Source organism: Chinchilla lanigera, unplaced genomic scaffold (genome assembly GCF_000276665.1).
Source record: "Chinchilla lanigera isolate Chin_1 unplaced genomic scaffold, ChiLan1.0 scaffold00114, whole genome shotgun sequence".
NCBI lineage: Eukaryota > Metazoa > Chordata > Mammalia > Rodentia > Chinchillidae > Chinchilla > Chinchilla lanigera.
Genome location: NW_004955515.1, coordinates 2,955,067 through 2,981,449, shown reverse-complemented (window position 1 = coordinate 2,981,449; position 26,383 = coordinate 2,955,067). Strand labels below are relative to the sequence as shown.

General features: G+C 43.8%; 1 protein-coding gene across 1 annotated transcript in view; it reads right to left on the bottom strand.

Moving 5' to 3' along the window:
• The window catches only part of Shc3 (SHC (Src homology 2 domain containing) transforming protein 3), a gene marked incomplete in the record, with an annotated part of 157,497 nt that overhangs the window by 35,018 nt on the left and 96,096 nt on the right, over window positions 1-26,383 (bottom strand). The window contains 5 exon segments of the mRNA XM_005408881.2: window positions 4,474-4,600; window positions 15,549-15,600; window positions 20,061-20,114; window positions 23,209-23,328; window positions 26,011-26,074. Coding sequence (XP_005408938.2) covers window positions 4,474-4,600; window positions 15,549-15,600; window positions 20,061-20,114; window positions 23,209-23,328; window positions 26,011-26,074 — 417 coding nt within the window.

Genomic DNA, 26,383 nt, shown 5'->3' with positions numbered 1-26,383 from the left:
AACGCTTCCGAAAAACCACAGCGAAGGCAATACCTCCAAATTCACCTCCAAACCCTAGAAGCCAGTAATATCCTGATAGCAAAACTAGACAAAGACACTGAAAGAAAGGAAAACCCTGCTCATCCACTTCTCATGAATATGAATGGAAAAACCTTCAATAAAATCTTAGCCAACCAAATCTAGCACCATGTAAAGAATTATACATCATGATGAAGTGGGATTTACCTTCGAAATGCAAAGGTGGTCCAACATGAAAAATCAACTGATATAAGCTGAGTGTGGGGGTGCACGCCTGCTAAGTCAGCACTCTGGGAGGCTGAGATGTGAGAATCTCCAGTTTGTGACCTGTGTGGGCAACTAACTGATCTAGTGATGAATTTAGAAAATATGCTAAAGGATATAGCTGAGTGCAGAGGTCCCTGGGTTCAACCCCCAGTACCACAAAATAATTAATGAAATACATATATTTATTATATATAAAATATATGTAATATATATTTAAAAATAAATACCATATAATTACTTCAATATACACAGACAAATCATTTGAAAAAAATCTGCTGTCTTTCCATGATAAAAATATTCAACAAATTGGGGGTTGAGAGGCATTTCTGATAAAGGTATCTGTGAAAAGCTCAAAGATCATATCATAGCTAATAGCAAAAACTAAACACTTTCCTCTTAAGATTAGGGACATATCAAAGCAGTCCCATCTTGTCTCCTCTATTCATTATAGTGGCATTCTGGCCAGAGAGGTTAAGATAATAAAAAGAAATAAAGACATACATATGAGAATGGAAGATTACAGGATTTTGTAAATGAAAATCTTCAAGAATCCATAAAAAAAGATATTAAAGCTAATAAATGAGTTTTAAAAGTTGATGGATGTAAGATTAATGTGTAACATAAATTTATTTATTTTTTGTCCATTAATAATTAAAAATAAAATGAAGAATTTCATTTGATGTTATTACATCAAAAAGAATAAAAATTTAAGAGAAAATTTATCAAAACAAGAGTAAGGTTTGTTTGTATACCTCAAATTATAAAATACTTTGAAAGAATACAACCCATAAAATGGGAGAAAATATTTGGTAATCATATATCTAAAAGGAAAGATTTATACAGAATATAAAAAGAACTCCCACAACTCAACAATAAAAGATAACCCAATCTTTACAATTAGGATAAGGATTTGAGCAGGTATTTCTCCAAAAAGACATACAAATGGCCAATAAGCACATGAAAAGGAGTCTGACATTCATCATAAAGAAGATGCAGAGCAAAATCATAACCAGAGACTACTTCATTCCCGTGGGATAGCAATCATCAAAAGGATGGACAACTACAAATGTTGGTGAGAACATGGAAAAATAGAATTCTCTAACATTGCTTATGGAAATATAAAATGGTGTGGCCACTTTGGAGAACTGCGTTGCAAGTTTATCAAAAAGTTTACCACAGGGGCTGGGGATTTAGCTCAGCGGCAAAGCACCTGCCTGGCAAGTGCAAGGTCGTGAGTTCGGTTCCCGGAACCGGAGAAAAACCAAAAAAAAAAAAAAGTTTACCACAGCATGACCATTTTAGTGCAGGTGGCACAACTGTGGCTATGGGACCACTCCCCCCTCCATCCACCTGAACTTGGGCAACACCCCCAAGGCCCATCCTCCTTCTTGATCCTAAGGGAAGCAGAAATAAGAATAACAAAGATACAAGACATTTGCACAGCTCCAGCTGGAGCACATGTGGCCCGACATACAGCAACTTTTCTCCATTCAAAATTCATTAAAAGTTCACGTATAGGGACTACATGTCATGCATGTGAAGATAACAGAATGAACTGTGGGGGAGTCATGCACACTAGATACCCTTGAGATGATTCAGCACCCTGTCTATCACTTTGTTAATCATATCCAGAGATCCAATGAGAAGCTCCCTGGAGGGGTGCACATCTTTTGAATCCTAAAGCCTGACTTATCCTTCTTCTTCCTATTCTTCCTGCTATCTCAGCACTACTTCTGTCCCAGCGCACACCACCTTTTTGTTTCTGCTGACACAATCTCACCGTCTGAGCACACCTGCCCCTGTTAACTTCAATAAATGTAGCTGCTTTTTCTTTCACCACTGGGTGTCAACTTGCAGGTTTTGTTCCTTGTACACAAGAATCTGGAATCTATAGCTTGGGAACCCATCATGTACCTTATCAATTTGACCTAAGAATGCCACTGAGATATATATGCAAGAATACTGAAATGCACCTACACAAAAGTGTGTATGTATATTCACACAGCATTATTTATATGAGCTAAAAGCTAAGGACAAGACAAATGTCGATAAGCTACTGAATGGGTGAACAAAAGATGATGCACCTGCACATTATATTATTAAAGCTTCTAAAAAGAACAAAATACTGACAGATCCCACTAGCTGGTTAATCCTGAGGAAAACATTCTTCTAAGTGAAAGAAAGCAGACCACACAATATGATTCCAGGTATATGAACTGTCCAAAATTGGCAAGTCCATGGAGAAAGTAAGTCAGTGCTTGACTGGGGAGAGGAAGGTGAGGAACAATAGAATTGCTAACGACTACTAGGGTTCTTTTGGGGGTGAAGAAAATTTTCCGGAATTAAAGTACCTATTATTTCAATAGATATTTTTCCTTTAGGACAACATTTCAGAAATATAGAAAATCATAAATAATCTTTAAAATATTTAAACATGATTCACTGGGATTAAATAAGTGTTAACATTTTGCTATATTTATGCTTTTTTTGTTTTAAAGAAATAGTTTCCCCAAATTGCAAAAATGAAGCAACACACACAAACATCACATCACATTTACTTTTGGTGGACAGATAAATATATGATATTAATAATAAAATGTTAGTAGTAGAATCTACATGCTGGATATATGTGTTCACTGGTAGAATTCTTTGTGGAATTTGGAACATTTTCATTACAAAATGTGAGGGGCAAATACAACTGGCAATACATTTTGAACCTAACCCATTGCCTGCCACCCCTGCCACATGCCCCGATGTCCTGGAGTCCATGCGCAGTATTCTTCCTTTTTTATATCCTTTCTATGCATCTGTTTAGCCATGAACTGTATAGGAATTTTTCAAAAGGTTGGTTCATAAGCAATTTACATCGTTTGGCAACTTACTCCTTTCCACTCCACTGTGAATTCTGAGATTTACCCTGGTAACAAATGCACACTGATGAATTCTTTTAGCCATCATATCTATCATAAGCAAACTGAAAATATCTGCAAACTCATCCTCAGATCAGAGGTCTCGAGCCCACTTCCTCCCACTAACCCCCTTTGCAAACCTCTCTCTACCCCACTTGCCAAACTTTCTACCAGCTGAGAAAAGCAGATCCATTTCAAGCACCTTCCAAATGAATATCTTAAAGGGGAAGAAATTAAAAGTCTCTTTGTAGAAATTAAGTCTTTTTCTTAAAAGGAGGAGATGGAAGGAGCCTTCAGAATAATAGAGTCAAGGTGCATCTCATGACTACATTGCAGAATGTGGCTTCACAAGTTTGAAGAGAGTAAAAAGTAGCTGGGAATGTAGCTCAGTGGTAGAGCGCTTTTCCCAGTACATGCACGATGCTAGGTTCCATCTCCATTACTGAAAATAAAGTAAAAAAAAAAAAAAAAAAAAGAAGCCTAGGAGAAATAAAGTTTTGTTTGCAGGTATAATAGATTTCATTCTGTGAGTTTCTCCAGGACAGAATGCACACAAGTTCAGTGACAGGACACTGAGTGACCTAAACTATATGGAACATTCTTATGTCTTGGGAAAACTCCATGGTAGACTCTGTGTGTATGTACTCTGTATGAACACTTCTTATACTAAACAAAATATTTCCCCATTGCTTTTAACATTTACTGTTTCACTTAACACTTAAAACAATCATCAATCCACTATCATTCCTATTCTACAGACGAAGCTTCTGAGACTCAGAGAGTTTAAGGAACTTTTCCAGGGCCACACAGGGAACAAGATCCAAAGCTGTGAGGCCACAAAGAAACACACATAATGAAGCAGGAACAATGCTGGCACCAGCGGGAGAGCCCTGTACAGCAGGACATCAGCTAATTGTGTTAACAAGGACCACGGGACACACAGAACCTGTGAAGATAGACCCAACGGGGTGACATATGGAAAAATCACGTTGGTACAGAAGAAACAGAATGACGAAGGAATACAATGAAGTTGCTTTTTGGTAACCTTGGCTACCAGCACTATAATTTCAAGAAACTGTTTTCTACATGTTCAGACAGTGCGTTGGCTTCCATCTGTGGTTTCCGAGGCAGATCCCAGCACCAGGCAGGGGTCTGCCAGCCCAGAAAGCTCTTTCATGAGCTGGGTCTGTCCACTGCACAGCTTGGGGAAGTGGTTTAGAAAAGAAAAAGGCTCATAAAATACAGAGGCCACTGCCAGTGGTGTCACAGCACTACTCACCGGTCCTGGAGAGCCGGAATCTTGGAAGGACACTGCAAGTATTGCTTAAACCGGAGCTCAAATGCTTGTCCAATGGAGCCAATGACATCCTGGGCCAGCCCATCGCAGCACTCGAGAATGTGACAGGCTGAGAGAGAAGGGGACACAGGCCCATTAGAGGTGGATGCTGGGGCTCAATTAGAGAGAAGGGTGGAGGACCAAGAGGCTCATTCCTCGTTCATAGTACATTCACCCAAACATCTTCTGGCTTCACCTCAGGCAGCACACAGCTATGATGGCAGGCACGCTTTTCTCAAGAGCCTACTGTTTGCAAAATGATGGGTTCGATTGCTGAAAAAAGAATTTTCAAATTCAAACTGATAGCCCTTCAGTGTCTTTAAAGCCCACAAACCATTAGTTCTGATCTGGATAGAAAATAGTGTTCACAAGGAGACCTCACTATGACAAAGAGCCAAATCTGGTACAAACAAAGCCCCCTGAAGGCCCCATGGGCCTTAAACGTTGCATTTAATCTGGCATCTGTTGAATGAACCTTGACTTATTCCGTGAACCTAGAACAAGTTGTTCACTTACATCTTAGCTAAGTGTCGACCACCCAGTGTGTCTGCAAGAAGCATTTAGAAGAGCAGTCTTTTAATGTGAGTGCAAAGGACATGAATTCACATGTATGGCCATCCCAGAAATGGGCCTCCTGCATCTACATAAACTTGAGACTGGATTTTCATGTAGTCTGTGAGAAAAAGCCCTTAAACATCAGGGGTGCTTGTAGGTCAGAATGAGAGCACTTGGAGACAGAGGGAAGGACTTGGCCTGGTCCTTAGTTGCTCAGGGCAGGCACCAGTCATCACACAAGGACACTGTCCCAGTGCTGAGGCTGAGGCACAATGCACAGGCAACCAAAGAAAGTCAAGTCTGGGAAAGAGGACAGGCTCTCCCAGCCTCTGTCTTCCAAGGAAGGGGTGCATCTCTGAGGTCCCAGAAAGCATGCCCACTTTCAAGGAATATATTCCTTGCAAAAGAGTCACAGACCCTCCACCTGTCCTTCCTGAGCGGCTACCACTCTGCTGCCATGAGCAACGTGGTAAACAAAATGATGGGAGGCCATTATTTGGACAAAGCTCCCAAAAGACCAGATCAGATCAGATCAAAATAGATCCCTCATGCCCAACACCCCACCATCAAACTGAAATCTTAAGAGGCAGACAGATGCCAGCATAGAATGGTTTCTCCAGGAAATAAGACATTCTAGTCTACCTGAACTGGCATAATAAGGAAAGCCCTCTACTTTAGCCCTTGCCCAAAATAAAGTAAGTGGATGTCGGCCAGTCAGGGTGCTTTTTCTATCATTCTGCTTCCTTGTTCCCACCTCACGAGACCCATTGTTCTGCCATGGCCCAGAGGGAGCTTTCGCCTGTTTGTAGAATGAGGCTGCCTCATTCATAAATCAAAATAAAAGCCAGGGAGACTGATGCTTAAGTTTGTTGAAATGTTGTCTTTTGACACCCTTAATGTGGTCTTGTTACTGGGTAGGATAAAGGAGTTTTCCCTGGAGGAGAGAACAGATGTGGATTGTACTCCGTTCTTCCCTTGCCAGCAGTCACAATGGCAGGACATGGAAATGTGCTCTCCATGCAGGAGACACCAGCAACTTTCAGGAAGGGGACAGAGACCTCCCTCCCTCCTACCGCTCCGCTCCAAAGGGAGACAGTTTTCATCAAGACACCAAACCAGATAGGGACTCTGAGCTCACCCAGAAGGCAGCCACCAGGCCCTAGGCCTCTTCTGCCCTACACCTGGGTGGGCACAAGGAAAAGTATTTCCTGAGAAGAGCGTGTGTGAGCACCTCGCTGCTTCAGCAGTCCTATTTTAAGATGCAGCAATTGTGTGTTAGCAACAGCCGGGAGACTTATTTTAAAAAGTACAAGTGTCCTGGCTGTCTTTCTATTACAGATCATTGATATTATTTCAACATGGATATGATTATTTATTAAGCACTGCCCCACATACTTGTTAGCTAAAGTCATTCTCAAGAGTTGGCCCAAGGTTACCCCAGCCTGGCTGGCTTTGTCCTTGACATTAGTAAGGGGACTTGATGGCCACACCAAGGGCTACTCTGTCCCTGAAAAGATAAATGCAGATGCTTCCATTTGCTAAGCGTGGTGATCACGGGTAGAGGAAAAGGCAGGGCCCAGCCGTGCCCACCTCCGTCAAATAACAGTTCACGGCATCTGTCTTTCCAAACACCCAGAGGCCAGTGGCTGCAGCCATCCCTGACCATCTGCTCACTCAACCAACTGTGGACCAGCTGAGTACCTGGAGCTCCTGATGTGAGGTTTGTTCACCTGAGTGTGCTCTCATCATCCTGCCTGGGCACCTGGCCTGTTGGTCAGGATGGGCAAATTATGCCACAGTAACAAACAGCCCTTTCGTTCTTGCTCACACATCTCTATCCTTCTCCAGGTTGCTCTGAACTTCTTATCCTGGGTCTTAACTCGGGGCCCCCTGACAACCTGGAGAGGAAAGAGCCAGCAGGGCCTCACCCAGGACCACGTGCTCCATTCATTCTGCACCCCGCGTCCTGCACAGACTGTCGCTCGGTCCTCCGGAGAGGGGGCTGGCAGGTGCTGTGTTCCGAGTGCAGAACACAGTGGTCACCTCGTATTCTCAATTTTTGCTTTCAGGGGTTTGTTTCCCATGGTTAGCTACAGTATAAAAATATTACATGGAAAATTCTTGGGATGCAGGAGATGGAGGGTGGAGTAGGGAAGAGGAAGTAAAAATGATTAGATGCCATGTGGATCTGTACCAGTTCCCCAAGATGAATGCAATTATTATGTACAGTTTATACAAAGAAGAATACACAAAAATGAAAGCCAGAAAAAAAGGAAAGTGGGAAGAACAATGAGGTAAGTGTGTTCAAAGCAAGGGGGAATACTGGGGCGGGGATAATGGCAATATGTCTTTTACTGTAATAAAGTTTAAAAGCTTAAACATTCAAAAGAAAAAAACTCATAAGTTTTAAATTGTGCATTTCTCTGAGAAAGAATGATATCTTAGCAGATCTGTGCTCTGGAAGGGACTGTCTTCAGGCAACCCTAACTCCACTTAATAAAGGCCCTGAGACGCAGAGGTAGGCCTGCTGGCCATTGAGAGCAGCCAGGGAGAAGTCCACAGGTGAACTTAAGGAGGGGCCGCTGTAAGAAGCAGTTTGCTACTGGTAAAATCTGAAATTGTGAAGAATGAGAAAGAAAGTCTTGCTGGGTTTTCTGTCCACCTCAGGCTGTGCCAGTCACAGACAGAGAGCATGCTAAGTGCTGAGTTAAGGAGAAAAGGAGACTAAATTATAGGCTGGGTACTATCCTTGGGTTTCAGCATCCACTGGGGGTATTGGGACCTGTCTCCCATGAGAAAGGGAGTTCAATCCCTACTGTATAATTAGTATTTTAGTGTAATTCCTAATTTGTGGCTTCTCTTTGGAAGGTTCAGTTAAAACTAGTTTAGTTCAGTTAAAACCAGTCAGTAGTTTAATATAATCCCATTGTTTCTGTTTTGTTACCTATGCTTTTGAGCCCTTATCCACAAATTCCTTGCCCAGACCAATGTCATGAAACATGACATTGTTTTCATGTGTTTTCTTCCAGTAGTTTTCTTCTAACAGTTTTGTTGTTTGAGAGTCTTGCAATCAGATCTTTAATCTATTGTGAGTTGCTTTTTGCAGGTGATGGAAGGATCTCCTCATATCCTTCTGCATGTAGCTATTCATTTTTTCCAGCACCAGCTAATGAAGAGATTGTCCTCTTTCTAGTGTGAATTCTTACACTTCTGTGGGAAATCACTTGGCTGTGAATGCATGGATTTATCTCTGAGCTCTATTCTGTTCCACTGCTCTATGTGCCTGTTTTTACGCTAAAGCAAAGCTTTCTTGATTGCTCTAGCTTTGCAGTGTATTTTGAAGCCAGGTAGTATGATGCTGCCAGCTTTGTACTTTTTGCTCAAGGTTATTTTGCTTATTTGTGATCTTTTGTGGTTCCATACATATTTTAGGATTTTTTTCTATTTCTGTGAATAATATTTTTGGTATTTGATAGGGATTGCCATGAATATGCATACTGAATAAGAAAACTTGATCTCATGGAAGTGTAGAATAGCATGGTGGTTATCAGAGTTGAGATGAGAAGGAGGGAAGAAAGAAAGTGTTGGTTCAAGAGTATATGATTTCAGTTAGGAAGAACCAATTTCAAGGGAGTCTCTGTCCAGCAAGGTGACCACAGTTAATGACATAATATTGTAATCTTAAAAAATGTGAAGAGAGTACCATGTGTTCTCACCCTAAAAATTGTGATGATGGGAGGCAATGCACTGCTAGATTTAACCATTCCACAGTGAAAATATACACTGCCCTCTGAGTCCATTGGTTCTAGAACTCACCCCACTCCAAGATATCAAAATCCATGATGTGCCTGGTCCTTATATGAAAAGATAGTGTTTGCATAGAACCTCTGGGATACTTTAAATCCTCTCTAGATTACTAATAATATCTAATTATAATGTATATGCTATGCAAATACTTGTTATGCTGCAATTTTTATTTGTATCATTTTTATCTGTATTATTTTTTAGTGTTGAGCTTTTTTTTTTCAAATATTTTTGATCTGCAGTTGGTTAAACCTGAGGATCTAGTGCCTGTGGACCTAGAGGGCTAAATGTACTTTAAAACATCCTGAGATGGTTGGTGTAAGCAGGTCCCAGGCTCAGGGCCTGACAAGTGCAAAGGGCCTGGGGCAGGAGCTTGCAAGGCCTACTCAAGGACCATCTGGAAGATGGAGTAGGTAGAGAGGTGGAAAGGGGAACTGAGCTTACAGAAGGTCCATGGGTATAGGTAGGATGAGACATTGTACCCGCGTTGAACAGAGAAGGGACACATTGTGGCAATTGTGTGGAGGAAAGGCCTCAGAGGGTGAGCAGGACACTGGGAGGGCCATGTGTGGGTGAGGGAGCCTGGGGGGCAGTGTCAGCTGGGGGAACTGCTCAGCCTGAGGTCACTGTGACAGAGAGCAAGGGAGCCAGCAAGGGTCAAGCTGACAGACAGCAGGTGCTCTTTGGAGGTAGTTTCATCCCACAAAATTCACAGCAGGAAGCCCCACAGGGAGTGCCCCAGACTGCCCCAAGTGGGGCAAGCTGGTTGGAGCGTTAAAGAGAGGGTCCCCAAAGGCCCAGGATATGGGTGCAAAGCATAGAGACCAGGGCTTCCCATCCTAGGCCAGTGGCGGTGAACCTGCGGCATGTGTGGCATGCGGAGCCCTCTCCGCTGACACCCCAGCCAAGTTGCCCCGGCAGCTGAACATCACATAACAGTTGCTTTTTCCTAAATTAAAACTTCAGTATTCAGGTTTCATTGCAGGTTTGGCACTTTGCAATAAATAAGTGGGTTTTGCAGGACAATCTGTGTTCAGTCTGCGAAAGGTTCTCTATCACTGTCCATCCATGAGGGGGCCCAGGGAGTGGAGCTCCTGTCATGGCTTAAAGCATTGGGCCAGCTTTTTGGGATGTTCTGAGCAACAATCTAAACACCCTTATCAGTGCCTAGGAATAAATGTTCAAGATCCTAGACTCAGCATACACCTGCCTGGAAAGTCTGCAACTGGCTAGTCACAGAAAACAGGGAATATTTAACCTCCTACTTAAGAAGATAATTAGCAAATCATTACACTCACTCATTATACAGATGAGGCTTTGCCTCCAAGGGAAAGAAAAGCCATGGGTGGTGCAGTGTTAATTTCCATTGATGAGTTCTTAGTATCTCACACCTTTCCTAGAAAGTCATCTCTTGGGACTTAGCGCTGTCCAGGGCCAAAGGAACCAGATTCTGCTGTCAAAACACCCACCTGTCATAAACAGTCCCTAGCAAGCAGAGCTGGTTGTGGCGGTGTTTCCTGTTTGTGAGGCTCCAATTCATGCCCGTTCATAGGATCTCTCATTGTTCAGAAGACCTCATGAAAAGAGCACGGGTATCCTAGGAGCTGGGCAGGCTGAATGCATCTTCTTGTCTCCTATGTAGCAGATATGACTTGCCATGCTTCAGTCCAGGGTGTACCGGAGAACACCTGCCTAAGGTGCCATTCTGACCACAAGATACATAAATCCCATGACATCTGTATGATTTGAGCCCCATTTTGTAGTTTTTTTGTCACCTAAAAAGACCACTCAGAACTTCTCATACATATGTAAGCTTGCAGGGCATAGGAGTCACTGGGGAGTGGAGAGAATTCTCAAGTGATATTTATCCAAAGAAACTGTAATCAGTATGTTTAGGGGATGTCTGCACTTGCATGCTTATCACAGCACCATTCACCATAGCCAAGAAATGGAATCAACCTAACTGCCCACCAGCAGGTGAATGGAGAAACAAAATGTGGTATTTATACAAACAATAGAATACTGTGTAGCCATAAAAAAAAAAAAACCAAAATCTTGTCATTTGTGGCAACAAGGATGAACCTGGTGGGCACAGTGTTAAGTAAAATAAACCAGGCACAGAAAAACAAATACTGCATATTCTCACTCATTTGTGAAATCAGAAAAAGTTAATTTCATAGAGAGTACAATGGTGGCTACCATAGGCCAGGGACAAATTGAGTTGGGGAGTGATAAGAGATTGATCAACAGGCACTGAATTAGTTAGGGGGAATAAGTTATGCATTCTATTGCAAACTAGGATGACTAGAGTCAATAATGATTATATATTTCAAAAAATTGTAAGAGAATTTCAGACAGCCTCATTACAAAGAAATGATAAGTGTTTGAAGGGCAGAAATGTTAATTACCCTAATTTGATCATTATACATTGTAAACATGTGTCAGAAACATTGTATCATGCCCCACAAACATACACAGTTGTGTCAATTACAATTAAATAAAACTTTTTAAAATTTAATTTAATCTAAAAAAAAATGGTGTATTAGTACTTAGCAAAGCCTCCTGTGTAAGGAGTTTCATCTCTGCAAGTACCGGGCATCCTGTTGGTTCTGCTTACAACTCCAACTCATCGACCTCCTGAAACCCTCTGCGCATGCGACCCTCGCCTCCTTGAGATGCAGGTGAGGGCTTCCCAGGACTTAATGAGTAGGGTGAAAGACATTCTCCCTTCCCACTGGGTCAACCACAGAAGCTTGGACTTTTGGTACCAGACAGGTGTAGATTCCCCTTAGAGATTCTTCTAGATGAAATGCAGCCATGTGCAAATGTGTGTAAGCAGGAATCCAGATGGAAAGACACCAGTAACAACCACGAGCAATATGACCTACCGGGGTAAGATGTGGGCAGAGGGCTTTCTGGAATGGGACAGGTTCCAACTCTGATCATCTGGAGGAGCTGGGCTCACAGCGGAGGAACCGCAGTGCCCCCCACCTGCTAGAGCCCTGGACCCATGGGCCTCTGCATGAGGGCCGAGAGACTGAACAGCACAAACGAGAACCTGCGCACCCAGAACGTCTCACTGATTGCCTGCCCAACGGCAAAGGCTATGCATACGAAGTACCCTCCTCATCTCGACCAAGTGGAGGAGGAAGGGGAGAAGCAACTGCAGAATCCTGTCCACAGGCTCCCTCTTGGGAGACAGGCTGATGGACATGTGTGGGATGGCGGCAGCTGCTCTACAGTGATGTCAATCAAGGCTGCTGTGGGGCTGCAGCTCGACTCCCCTCCCCCCGCACTGCCTTTCAGAGCCTGGGCCTCTCCACTGTGGAAAACAGACATGATGGATAACAATGGCTGAGATTCCTGGATGCTGTCCTCCGAGCCTGGGCATGGTTCCCCTTGCATGAACCTGAGCTGGCTGGGAAGGTTTTGAACAATAAACTGGCTTTCAGAGCACTGGAGGATTCAAATTTGGTCTCGTGGCACTCAGAGCTGCCATGTAGGAAGTTCTACTGCTCTGATGGGTGGAAGGGTCCGCTGGAGAGGCCCTGGGACTCCACGGAGTGGAGAAGGACCTTCTGACACTGCTTTCTAGTCATCCCTGCCAAGTAAGAGGTGTAGAGGGGAAGCCAACTTGGATCCCCGAAACCAGCCCAGGCTCGAACCAAAGACTACTCCGTGACCTCAAGTAAAAGCAAATGTGCAGATGAATTGGCCACTGAGCTCTGAATTCCTGACCCATATTCCATCATAAATAATATAACAGTCATTGGTAGAACACTAAATGTGGAGTAGTTTGTTATAGGCAATAAAAGTAAAAGAGTGCACACCTCTCACCCAGTACCCTACATAAAAGCCTGTCTCAGCTTAGCGTGCCATAACAATTGCATTCACTGCCTGGGTGAGTTCAGCAACAGACATTTATTTCTCACAGTTTTGGAGGCTGGAAGTCCAAGGCCAAGGCTTGTTGTCTTGCAAAGGCTGTCTTCCTGCTCTGTAGATGGCTCCCCTTGCTGTATTCCCATGTGGTAGACAGGGGACAAGAAAGCTCTCTGAGCTTCTTCTAGGGGGCCCCAAGCTCCTTCATGGGTTCCCCCTACCTCTCATGGCCTAATCGCCTCCCAAAGGCTGCACCTCCTAACACCACCACACTGAGGGTTTGGATTCAGCATGAATTTTAGGGGGATACAAGCATGCAGTCCTTCACAGAGCTGCTGTACTGGCTGGTATTGACCCAAAGGCTCAAGAATAGTGCAGACCTTTCCTGCTTGCTGGGTCTGACACATAGCACTGTACGCAAATCTTAGAGGGGATGGGTGCAGGAACACAGGGCACATGGAAAAGACCCCAACACCCAGCCAACCTCAGTTTGAGTTCAGCCCTATGAAATGAAATAGAGGCTATACCCTTACGTGACCCCAAGTCAATACCTGGTGGCCAAACCCTTTCAAGACACAAGCTTAAGACCTATTTTCAAGCATTGGTTTTACAATGGGATCACCCCTAAAGCTGTTCAAAAAGCATCATCATCTGAGACTCACTCTCCAAGGCCTGAGCAGGGAGATTTTTTAAACCTTCCCTGGGTGCCTTTCAAATGTAGCTCATTTTGAGAACCACTGACTTAGGGGTAATTAAAGGTTCCCAAAAGGGGGAGAGGGGCTGAGAAGTTAACTTGAAACAAACTAAAATAGAGAAAGAACTTCAAAAGCTGCTAAGCCCAGGCTGAAACTGGGAAGCTGGTGCTTGGGGAAGTATAACTTGCCACCTCTCCTTCCCTATCACCTGCCCTGATTTGGTGGGCTGCAAGAACAGTTAAAGGGGTTGCCCTTTAATAGGGGTTGTCTATGCCCCTTAAAAAGATATGTTTTAATGTTAACCCCTAAGACCTCAGAATGTAACCTTATTTGGGAATAGGGTGATTGTGGTGATAAATAGTTAAGAGGAAGTCATTGTGGAGTAGGGTGGACCCTGGCCCAGTGTGACCAACATTCTGATAAGAAGATGCCCATGTGAAGTCACAGAGACCCAGGAAGAGCACTGTGCCATGATGAAAGATAATAGAAATGCATCTGTAGGCCACCTAGTGCTGAAGATCGCCACCAACTCCCAGAAGCCAGGTAGAGACAAAGAGACTCCCTATGGGTCTGAAGGTCCTGCTGAGACCTCCAGCTTCTAGAACTGCAGGGCAATGCATTCTGTTGTTTCAGGACTCTCTGTTGTGGTATTTTGTCACAGAAATATTAGAAACCTAACAACAAAGGCACTGAAAGCTACTACTTTCAGTCTCATGGAGGCCAGCGTGGCTGAACAGGAAGTCCTAGTATCCTGCAGATGGAGGGGGCTCCTGGAGCGGCCTTGGGACTCCATGGAGTGGAGAGGACCTGCTGATGCTGCCTTCTAGTCATCCCTGCCAGGAGCGGCATGGAAGAGAGGCCAACTTGGACATGAGGCCAGCCTCTAAATTGGCAAATGGGCTTTTGTTCAGCTGGTCTGATAACGGTTACAGTCTGTGCCCATGCTCACAGTGAATACTGGCTATATGTAGTCATTACATAAAACTGCCTCCCACTCAAGAAGAGGTAGGCTACAGCATTAGGTTAGCAAGGCATCCCTGGGGCCAGATTTTCTACCTGAGCTGTTACCATCCAAGGTTGGTAAAGACCTAGGAAGAAAATAACCCTCATGCACTTACAAGCGAATGCAAATTTTATATCCAGGCTGGGGGACAAAGTGCAGGGGCCACTGACACCTCCACTGTCCAACCCAGTGGCTTTGAAAATGATTCTTTAGGACAAGTCACAAAACACAGCTTATAAGGATGAGGAAGGAGTTTGCAGGAGTCTCGGAGAGCAGCTCCCTGCAGAGCCACATCAAGAATCAATTCATCTGTCTGTATGGGTTGTCTTGAAAATACATCCAAGATACACTGTTGGGGGAAGGTAGCAAAACAGAATGCTAAGATCTCATTTGTACTGAATTTAAAAAGGAGGAAATATGTGTGAGTAGATTTTAAAATTATGCAAGCAAACTGGAAAATCAGCAGTTGGCTGATGGGGAGGGAACAGGGAGGGGTGGAGGAGGCAGCTGGTAGTGGAAGTGCTCTAAATTCCATGGGTGCTTTTCATCGATGGGGTTCAGTGGCAGCTACGGTCACTATCACCCAGCAGACTCTGGTTCTGTAATGCCCCCACCCCACCCTGTCCATGTCTGAGGCCCACTTAGAAGCTCAACTGAGTACACGAAGTCAGCACACTGGCTTGGATGCTGGGATTTAGACTTGAGCCACGCAGTAGGAGTGGCCTAGGTAGTTCAGTTGGCAATGGGCACACAGCAGGAGCTGAAGCCAGGTAGGAAGACAGGCAGGTGCAGTCTTCCAGGTGTAACTGAGGCCACTCAGGGCATGGGTAGGAACTGCAACATGAAAGTCAGCTGAAACAAGCTGTAGCCATCTGGGTATGGGCCTGGGCTAGATACCAGTCACATCCAGCCTCTCTTACCATGTTAGGCAATGTGCATGCTTTGCAAACCTTAATTATTCTTCATAATATGACACGTGCTCATTTTGGCGCAGGGAGCTGAGATAACAAGGAACATCTGGTCCACAGTGTTAAACCCGGCCACACAGCAATGAGCAATTATATGGGTCAAGCTTTGCTTACCTCTGCGATTAACGGGGTCCTTCGCTACATAGGCAACGTAGTCTGTTGTGTCCTGTTCAGGAAAAATGAGACATCTGTGTCGCTCATCACAGTGCAAGGTGATACCACAGGGGTACAACGCACAAACCCCAAGTTGAGAAGGACGTATCCACCAGTCAAATGCCGCCTGCAGCAAAGCCCACTACGCAGCTTCCCAACCTGTGACATGGGCACTCAGGGACCTTGTGTACATTCCGCCTCAGCATGCCTGGGCCAGGGAAGGTTCTGCGTTTCCAACCAGCCCCCTGCGCTGATGGTGCCAGCCCATGGCCACAGCGAGAGCAGCAAGGATGAAAGCCTCGCGGTTCCCCCCATGTTGCATCTCCTAGGCAGCTCTGAAATCACTGATGCCTGACTCCTGTTTCCTGGATAACCTCATTTTACTGGTTTGGATGTGACCCTTGCATATCAGGGATTTTTAAAAACTCCCAGATAATACAAATGTGAACCAAACTTGAGAACCACTGCTGCCTGCGATATCTATACAAGGGGCCCACAAATTGGAGCTAGTGCCAAAATCTCCTCCAGGGTTTATTATAACAGATTTCTGGACCATGCTCCAGAGTTTCCTATCCATTAGGTCTATACTACAACCCCAAAAGTGGGTTTCTGACAGGTTATAGCTGCTGGGCTTGGGGACAATTCTTCAAGAACCACTGGTCTGTAAGAAAACCAAAGTGGGTGTTCAAATGTTGGCTGCAAACCCTTCCTCATGCATGGATGAGGTAAGATGGTTCTCTTCTTCTTGGATATGAACAATGACTTTAATCCTTTAAGATTGTAGGTAGTTCATGCCTATAATCCCAGCACTTTGGGAGTCTGAGGTAGGAAGATTGCAAATTCAAGCTTGCCCTGAGCAACTTGGTGACTTTGGGAGACACTATATCAAAAGAGAAAAATAAAAAAGGGCTAGGGACTTAGCTCAGTGCCAAGGCTCTGGGTTCAGTCCTTAGTGCAGGGGATCTGAGAGTTCGTGGTCTGCTTTTTCATTGGTCTGCTGCATAGTGGCAAATAAGATGACAAGACTATACCAAGGCAGCCATGTGCATACTTTTTCTAAACAATCAGAGAAGCCACTCATTCTCTTCATCCTGGACAGCCAGAAAGACTTTTCTACCAGGTCAACATTGTCAACATTCAAAAACAATCTCAGAAGGGTAACTGGTAACACTACCCTATTTTCTCAGCTACTTCCTAATATATTATTGTCTCACAGAGCATCAAGGGGATGCAGGGGATTCAGGGTGACTGGAAAGCTCCCCTGTCAGCAGCACCCTCCATCGTTAATGGCTGTGAGCAGCAGCCACAGTCCCTGACCTCTCAACAGTGCTCTAGAAAGTGCTGCGAGGAGAGAGGTGTGCAGGGAGAGTGGTGTGAGGGGTGCAGCTCTCGTGGAGCACCCAGTGGAGGGTGGGGGTTGCTACTGCTGCTTTCTACACCACAGGTTTGCATGGTGGGGCAACTCTTCCAGTGTGGGTGAGATCATGGCATGGTTACCCCAAGCCATTCCCCAGGGTGAGGCTCATCTAAGCAGTTTCCTTTCCTGTTCACTAATATCTTCTCAAACTGTTCAGTGAAACCATCAAACCGAACTCTGGACATTTCCAGCCAGATGGATCTGGTGAGGATCTGAAGCTACTGCAAGAAATACAAACTCTTCCTGGCTTCATAAGATGTGGGTTGGAAGGATCTCTGCAAGCCTCTATATGCATCCTAGAGAGCACCAGTTTCTCAAACTGAGAGCCAAGGAACACACAGGTGTATTCTCCAGTATATGAGATGTCAACAGAACTTGTTTTTCTATTTCACACTTTCCTTTCCACAGTGATCTTAAACAATACGACAATACCCAGGATCATTTAGATGGCCACAGTGTCACTAGGTTTATGCAGTTTCAGTGCCAAGATTCATGACTGGGCTTCCTACATTATAGGTGCTAGATTTTAAAAAAAAAAACTAGAAAAAAAAGAACAGGTAGAGTTCAGATCCCTTTACCCTATCTGAAGCAAGTTGCTGTGAGCTTTGCACGTAATGATGCACAATTGAAGTTTTTCTTGAATAGGAGAAATCAGTGAGCAATTAAGTTATTGAGGTGCCCACAAAATGCTGAACTCAAGAGGGTTCATGCCCTGGAAGCCAGTCCAGTGGCAGGGGGGCAGCAGGGATTCGGGCTTAGCCAACTTCATCCATGGTGATTTTGTGCCACTTTGAATGTTACTGGTTTCACGGTGTTTCTCTGCATTTAATATCTAAATTTGATGGGGTTTGAGGGCCCAATACAAAATATAAACAGAAAGTTAACTTGTTAATTTTGTACACATTAAGGTAATAAAATTAATTTGAGTCAGCACTACTGGTATACACAGGAATTTTTTTAAAAGATCTTACTGCAGTTTGAGAAACTCCACTGTGGCTCACGTTGGGGAAAGAAGACCAGTGACAAGGAGATACCCCTGAGAAGGCCAATGGCCAGGTCAAGACATGCTGTTCCTGTGTCCTTCCTGAGCCTCTCTGACACGGGAGGGGTGCACAGGACTGAAACACTACTCTTGGCATTGCCTAGCTACACAGAGAGTGCACCAAGTTCAAAATGGGGGCTGGAAAATGCCGACTCTTATTTCTTCTAACTCTGTTCTCACTTCCCAAGACCCTCTGTGCTTGATCTTGTTTGAACATTCTGTTACTGGTCTTCTGTTGTTTTTTTATTGTTGTTGTTTTTTTATGTTTTGTGGTACTGGGGATCAAAACCAGGGCCTTTTCACTGAGCCACATGTCCAGTTAGCCTGTTTTTTTATTTTGAGACAGGTTCTTGAGAAGCCCAGGCTAGTCTTAAACTTCTGATATCCCTGATATTGCATCTTGTGGTGGTCTATTAACATTGTTGTTCAAAGCATATGGTGGCTGGCATGTGCCCTGTTTTGGAGAACATTAATAATGTTTTCCAGTCTGTGTTATTTGACATTTCTATCCACCACTTTTCTGCAGGGTAGATTAATGCCCACGTAAGTGGCAGTTACACCTAGTAGATGAGTAAGGCCCAGAATCTAGGATGTTGGTTTTATTGAGAACACCTACCAACTGTGTTAAAATCTTGGTTCCAAATCAATTGAAAAAGGAATTCCATGCACAGTCTAATATGCACTTGGACTGTATTATATGAAAAACACAAATAAAGAGAAAAATAGAAGAGAGGTAAATAGGAAATAGGGAGAAGTTCAAATACTTCCCCAAATTAAAAATTCCTGTTCTAAAAGTATTTCAATATATATGCTCATTGGTTTCATTTATACTATTAGTTTGCCTTAGTTGCTTAAAAAGAAAGATTTGTGTTATTATCTGTTTCTTTTTTGTGAAAATCTTTTTGGTTTATGTCTTGCATTCTGAATAACTACTCTGAAGATAATAATATGTAGTGTAAGAACTGTTTTTATTCTCATATTGTTTATGAAATTTTGTTTTAATTTTTCCTAAAATATTTTTTTTTTTAAAAAAAAAGGAAAACAATGAGGTCTGCTGTGCTCTGGATCATGATCTTTTCTCTATCAGAAAAAAAGTCATTGAAACATAACAGATTACAGATTGTCACGACATGTTACTATTTTTAAATGAAAATATTATGAAGAAATTTTTACAAATTCATAGTGCTGTGTGCATCCTGGAGAATAAAGTAATTTCAACCTAAGTCAAGTATTTGTCTGCCCTCTATTAAGATATTTGTATCTGCACAGAGCAGCTTTGCTCTGTTTTGTCCTTCCATGATATTCCTGCCTTGGAGTTGGTAACTACGGACTGAATCTGCTGGACTCTGAGCCAATTAAAACTCTCCTATAAGTTGTAGATGTCAGCAATGGGAAAGCTGACTAATAGAATACAGAATGATCTTTTCCAATTGACTAAATTTAGCTCCAATTTTTCACTTTATCTTCTTAATTTTAAAATGTTCTCCCTGGACTGACAGAGACTTTACCAGCAAAAACAAGCATAACAACATTTGGGCAGGAGAGGAAGTGAGTGATGAGCCTTTCTGCCTTCACTGCTGGGAAGGGCTGACCTTGTTTTCCCCGCCTCCCCCTCTGTTCCCCACTGCAGTGGCTTCTTGGGAACTTCTTTGCAGGGCTGGACATCCACAGCAAGCAGGGGCTGGGCTTGGAGATCCAATAGGAAAAAGAAAAAGCACGCAGGGCAAGTGTAAAGCAACTGTGTGAGAAGACCCCAGCAACTCTGAAAACTGGTGGTTTTTTAAAGAAGGCCAGTGTTTTTGGAATTGCTGACAGCTTTGGGCTAATGAAATGAAAACTAATGCTAAGTCTTTGTCTCAGTCCCCCTTCCAAAGGACAGTCAAGAAGAGCTCCTGAAATCAACAAAAGGAAATAATTGATATCACAGTAAACTTTGAATAATGTCTTAGGGGTTTTGAAGCTGGGTCCCCACCTCAGAAATCCCCAACAAGAGAAAGGAACCTAAGGGACTTACCGGGTCTCCCCCGGAGGCGAAGGAGATGGATTGCATGTGATGATTGGCGATGATCTGCCAGGCCCAAAACAAGAAACGAGATGTGTAGTTAGTACCCTTTTCCATGCCTTGTAAAACCTAGTGTTTGTTGGCAAGCAATACGGATTGACAGGTTTTCCTGAAATGTGATAAACATGTGAAAATAACAATTGGAAATGCATGACAATAGATTGCCCCCCATGATCCTTCAGAGCCTGATGGCTGCCATGTAGCTGGTTGATCAGAAGGACTTCCTTTGATCCTTCTAGCTAGCAGTTGTAAAGCAGAAATCATCCGAAATCCATTGGACTGGGGAGGAATGAGGAGGTTTGCTCAGTGCAAGAGGGCTTATGCCTTAGTCACAGAGTGGAAATCAAACACAGCCTCCATCCTGAGGCCAGGGCCTTAGCAAACAAATGTACCTCTCCCAGAAGGAAAATGTCTCGCCTACCCACCAAAACACTGCCACAGGGTTTCTGTTTCCCCAAGCATTACAGACCCCATCCATACAGTAAGATAAGGGGGAGTGCAGTTCACTCTCTTTCTGCATCCCATTTGTACCAGTGCATATAAGTTAGAAAGCCAAGACTCCAAGTCACTGCCGTCTGAACCATTTTGTGATTTATCAATTTAAAAACCAAAGAGGACATTCCAATTTTTAAAATGGGAAATTTCCATTAGCTTTATAAACTGCAGCACACAGTGGAATTTAGTAGACACTGAGTAAATTAGAACCTGCCCTAAATTTAAAAAGCTACATAAGTCTTCTAAGCTATTTTTATCTTTTTAAAGACAATGTAATGACATTGAAGTAAATTTCCAGGGGTAGGGGAATAGCACTTGTCTCCATCTCAACACAAGCAGGTTTATTTCAGCACAGTCCCCAGGCCCTCATCCCTGAGCAGACGGCTGGAATTTACATAGCCATCATCAGCACAACCCAAGGGGTTTTCACAAATATGCTCCTGTAAATCTCTGAAAAAAAATTTAATTGAACTGTAAAATAAAATGAAATATTTTTAAATACCTACTTTGGTTGCTGGCATTTGCAGAACTTTGGGATCTAGGAAAATCGGAGTACAGAACTGAATCGAACCAGCAGAGCTTGCAGGGCAGCCTGTGCCAAGCCCTTGGAGACTTAAACTAATAATAGTCGCCCTAGAATCTTGCCTGTGGGTCACAGGCAGACAGCTCCTAAGAGAACAATGAGGAAATAGAATTCCCAAAGAATGACAAACTAGCTTTTAGTTTTTGCATAATTAATTTTTTATATTCGATTTTTTTTACTTATTTCATTTTTGCTTATAAGGCAGCTCCAAAACTGGGGTTTAGAAATTAACTGTGAATGTAAGCTGTGATTTTGGGGAAAAGCGGAAGAGCTATTTGGTCAACATGATGCAGGACCATTACTGCGTGACTGCATCTAATCCCTTCATGTAATTGCAAAAGATGGTAAGAAAATGAGAGCTAACTGACTCTGATGTACAACATGTGCTTCTGTGCTGAGGGTTTCATCATGGTCCTCCTCCTTGGAACTGGACAGAGTGCAGTGGCGATGTCTGTCTTTTCTCTGGAGAGAGAAGGCAGTGTCTCCCCAGAGCATTCCCACTTTACTACAGTCTGGACACAAACTCAATAGAATGGAGAGCCAGAACCTTGCACCCCGCCTCTGCCCAACCTGGCCCAGACTGTACCTTTGTCACATGAGCCAGGAGCCATGGGGCTTCTGTGGCCCGGGACTCAGGCCCACACACCTAACTCAAGGGCCAGAAAATGCCAGCTGGATACAGCCAGCCAGCACCCTGTCCCAGTATGGGGCAGGCCCACCATGCTGGCATCACCTTTACTGCCTGTCTCTTTTATTGAGGTTGGGAATGAGAAGGAGGTATTCAGTATTAGGATTCCTTAGAATTAAGGGCTTCAGTTCCAGGGCTCCATGGCCCATGTGCCATGTGGCAGGTGATTAGATGGGTGAGTGCAGTGTAGCGGGGAGGGACCCATCCTTGGTACATAGTGGGGATGGCTTGGAGAAGGGCTGAACTGCCCAGCCTTCTTATAAAGCTTCAAGGATTCATTAAATCAGTCATTTGGAGAGTTAATGTGACAAACAAGGGATTGGCTGGGGATTCCCAGGACAGAAGAACAGAGCAGGAAGTGGTAGCCAGTTATGTCTAAAGCTTGGGTGTTGCTTCACATTTCTACACTGGATCTAGAATTTATTTCTACATCTTTGGTGGGAGGGAGAGGAATAACTGAAGCTTGGGATGCTGCTTGCTTATCAGGGGCTATGGACATTCATAAATAGAAATGCGTATAGCAACACAAAGGTAACCGTGGGCATCCCTGGTTACACAGTCAGAATCAGGGAGTGTGTCACGCAGATGTCACATAATTTGCACCTTTTGCAGTTCTCACCGCCAGCACTTGAGGTTGGGTCTGGGAAGGGCTGGAAGTTGTCCGCACCCCACACCCCTCTTTATATTGCACAGCATTTTCACTTCCTTTGTCTCCTTTAACCTTCAGAACCATCCTGCTGGTAGACAGGACAGTTACCTACACACTCATTTTTCTAGCTGAAGAAACCAACGATAGCTAGATCAGAGGAACCCAGAAGATAGACTCTGCATGGAAATACAATCCTCCTAAATGGAATTAACTCTAATAAACATGGTTGTGCTGCCTTGCTCCACTCAGAATTCATTCCAGCCTGTCAGGCCATAGATAGACCACATCACATGAAACCTACAACACTATATACTGTAAGATACAACATGATCAACCTCCAAGGAAGAAATGCTATTGTTGTGAGACCATGCCATCCCATCCATTTTTAAAGGTGATAAAAATGTGGTCTATAAAACCAATAAATGTGGTTATAAAAGGGCAAGGACATCAAGAGAAGACATTTGCACATACGTCACCTTTTCTTACATTGTAAGCAAGCCAACAACTTCATGCATTATCCTCCTCAAAAAGGTCATTTATAGCTGAATTAAAGGCAAACAATCTCATCCATCATTTTGTTGGTAATCCTTCAAAATAGCTAAAGTTCATAGAATAGTCAAGGTTTGGCAAAACACATGCTCCGTGGGTCCAATGAAGCTCTCAGGAGGCCTGAGCGAGCACACACCTGTTTGGAGTCAGGTGTTCGCAGGTTCAAGCTGGCGGTGGAGATAGTCAGAGAGATGCTCATCCCTGCAAACTGGAGATTGCTCTTTCCCAGGATGCTGGACAGCATTTTGCTTGGAGGCTGTGAAATCAACGGCATTATTTTAGCTTTTTTTTTTTTTTTTGCTTAAGGAGACCTCAGGGACAGGGCCTCCAGAAAATAAAATGTCTTGTTTTCATCTAAACAGGTTGAGCTGTGGATGTGGGCTACACTTTCAAACTGCCCTGACTACCCCTCCCCCACCTGGGCACAGGAAGACAAAAGTGAAGTGAGTGTGCTGGGAAGGCAGAGCCAATGCTCAGATACACATTCTAGAGTAGGAACCATATAAACTGTGAAAGATCTAATACGTAAATGCCAAAATGAGGGCTCTGGACAGCAGAGATGTCATCTTCCTGGCCACCTCCGCCTATACAGAGACATCTCATGCCCTTAGGTATAAATCCAGGGAAAATGCCACAGACCAGGGAGAGCACAGTTTTGCACACTCAGAAACTGGCTTCAGCAAACCAAGGGCAGACTACCTCTCAGGGAAGACTGAGGGAGACTGGCAATCTCAGAGGGTTGTGACCATGCTCACGGCTGAGAGGGAGGGGTCATAAATCTTTGCACAAACAGCTTTCTGGTCAAGGCCCACAGACGCCATCCAGTTAGAATCAATGGCCGGGAGTCAGCACAGGATGACAGACCCAGGCTGGCTGTAACTGGTGCCCCCATCATGTGTCCGAAAGGTCCTTCATCCCGGAAATTAAAGGACTGCATTTTCTAGCCTTGTGTCTTCTCCACAGGTCCCTGGGTGAGCACTGCCGGCCTTCATCTCTCTGTCCTTTAGGACCAACCCATCCTTTCAATTTGGATTAAAACATCCTCTTCTGAAATGCCAATAAGTTCCTAACCAGACTACACTTTTTCAAACTCCTGTGAAAGAAAATGAAGTCACTAAGACCAAAGCTTTCTAAAGCTAAGCCGGGACACTGAGGGTTGCACTTCACCTGCTGAAGGTCAGGCCACAGAAGGTTGCAGAAGACTCAGAGAAACCACCAACATCAAAGTTGCTCCACCGATTTCTTGTGTCTCTCCATCAGGAGGACCCTAACTAACTAACTAACCAGTCAGAATAGGTTTGCCATTTAGGGCTTCTGCCCAGCCAATAAACTCGCTCAAAAATAACTTTTTATGGAAATCACCTATGAAAAACTCTTGCCTACATTTGCCTTAGGGGATCATTCAGGCTGCCCTGATTCAGTGTACTGGAATTGGAACACTTTACTTCCCAGATAAAAGCTATTTCCTTTTTCTCTGTGCCAATTGTATTTTTAGTTAACACTGCTGAAAGAGTTCTTCAAAATTAGAGATGTACTGAGATTCAGGTCAAGTATACCCGAAGAGAAGCCCAGCAATTGGCACTGTTTCCACCTCTCCTACCATGAGGACCATGAAAGTACCCCAAGACTTGTTAGTACCACTTAACTGTCAGAGATGATGTTCCTGATGCCTGCCTAGTTCCTGCATTCAAGATTCTAGAGCTCTGCTTGGTCCTCAGTAGCTCCAGGAGAGTGGCCAGAATGCAGGCTAGGGATACCTGAGCTGTCATCCACTGTTTTCTGCCTGACACTCATTTGTCCTGTGCATTCATGAATGTCCCCCAGCTCTGAAAATAGATGTGACCTGGAGCCCTAGGAATAACACAGCCAAGGCAGCAAGTGTCCAAGTGGTCTGGAATCCAACAGGACTGTCCTTAGGGTAGTTTCAGTGTTCATCAAGGTATGTTTTCCCCACAGTTCCATCTTGGCATAAGAAAGCCATGATTGTGTGTATTGAAATTATGTATTTATTAAACACTTAACTAAAAATAGTTTTCCTTGACTTCTCTTAATTCAAACTTACTTTGAGTACAACCATATTCAAGATGAAAAATTTGACTCAGATTTTGGGACAGGTGGTGGAGCTTGACCTCAGCTCCTCTCCTACTCAAACTGTGGCTTCTCATCTCTGTACCTCAGTCTTCATCATCTGTAACACCAGGAGCTCTAGTAGTGTGGAGAGCTTGTTTGTACCAGCTAATGAGAGCCAACTACTGAAGTTTTAGGAACTATATGAGCTGGCCATTAAACACAGCTGTTACTAAAAATTAATTTATACAAACTCCTAATTAGATTATATTTTTAATTAGATTGTTTTTTAAGATATAATACTCAACACTCCTCTAATTATAATGGTGTTTGCTACATTAACTACTAACTATGTTTTTTGAGTATCTGCTAAGCCTGTGTGGTGGGAAAACTGTCCGATGATGAACTACTATAAGTCTCTCACTGACTGAGGTTCCAGGGACATCATGTTGGAAGACTGCACTCCACCACCCATGTGGAAATATTTACACCACAGAAACTGGCAAATGCTACAAGTTCCCTAGACCGAAAGCTGGTTGATATACATTTGTCAGCACATTGCTGGATCTACACCCAATGAGTTGTTATGATTAAGTGAGTTAATGTAAGTACTTAAAGGACAGCCTGGCTGAGTGCTTGCTGTTATCAGTGTCTTTAAGCCACAGCGGGTGACCAGGGTATCTGCTGTTGGTCATCAGTGACAGCTCACTCTCCTTGGCCACTTGGAAGAGTGTGATCTCAGCCTCTTTGCTCTTAGACAGGAGGGAGATCAGGCCCTGGAAAGAGGGCAGGGAACACTTGTGTGGTGGAAAAGCAGTGATAAGAGAGAGAAAGCAAAGAAGACCCAGACCCGCAGCACTAGGGGCTATACCTTTCTCTTCTTGAGGGCTCCTCTGGCACCAGGTACTGCTTCGCAAACACGGCTGATGGCTTCCCTTGGGAGGACAAAAAGAGATGCATTTACCATGTGCCAGTCAGGATCATATAACGCAGGTACTCTCCACTCAAACATCCAGAAGAAACAACTACCTGAATATTTCAGCATAGAAGAAAAACCTATCAAGTGGGGAGGTAGCCATCCCTCCTGCAAAGCATAAAACTAAACAAAACACAAATGGGGCATCTGAAAACTGCTCACTAGCCACACCTAGCTCTTTACCATAGTGGCTGTGTGATAATAGTGTATGTACTTTCTTTCTCTCATTCTTCCTTCCTTCCTTCCTTCCTTCCTTCCTTCCTTCCTT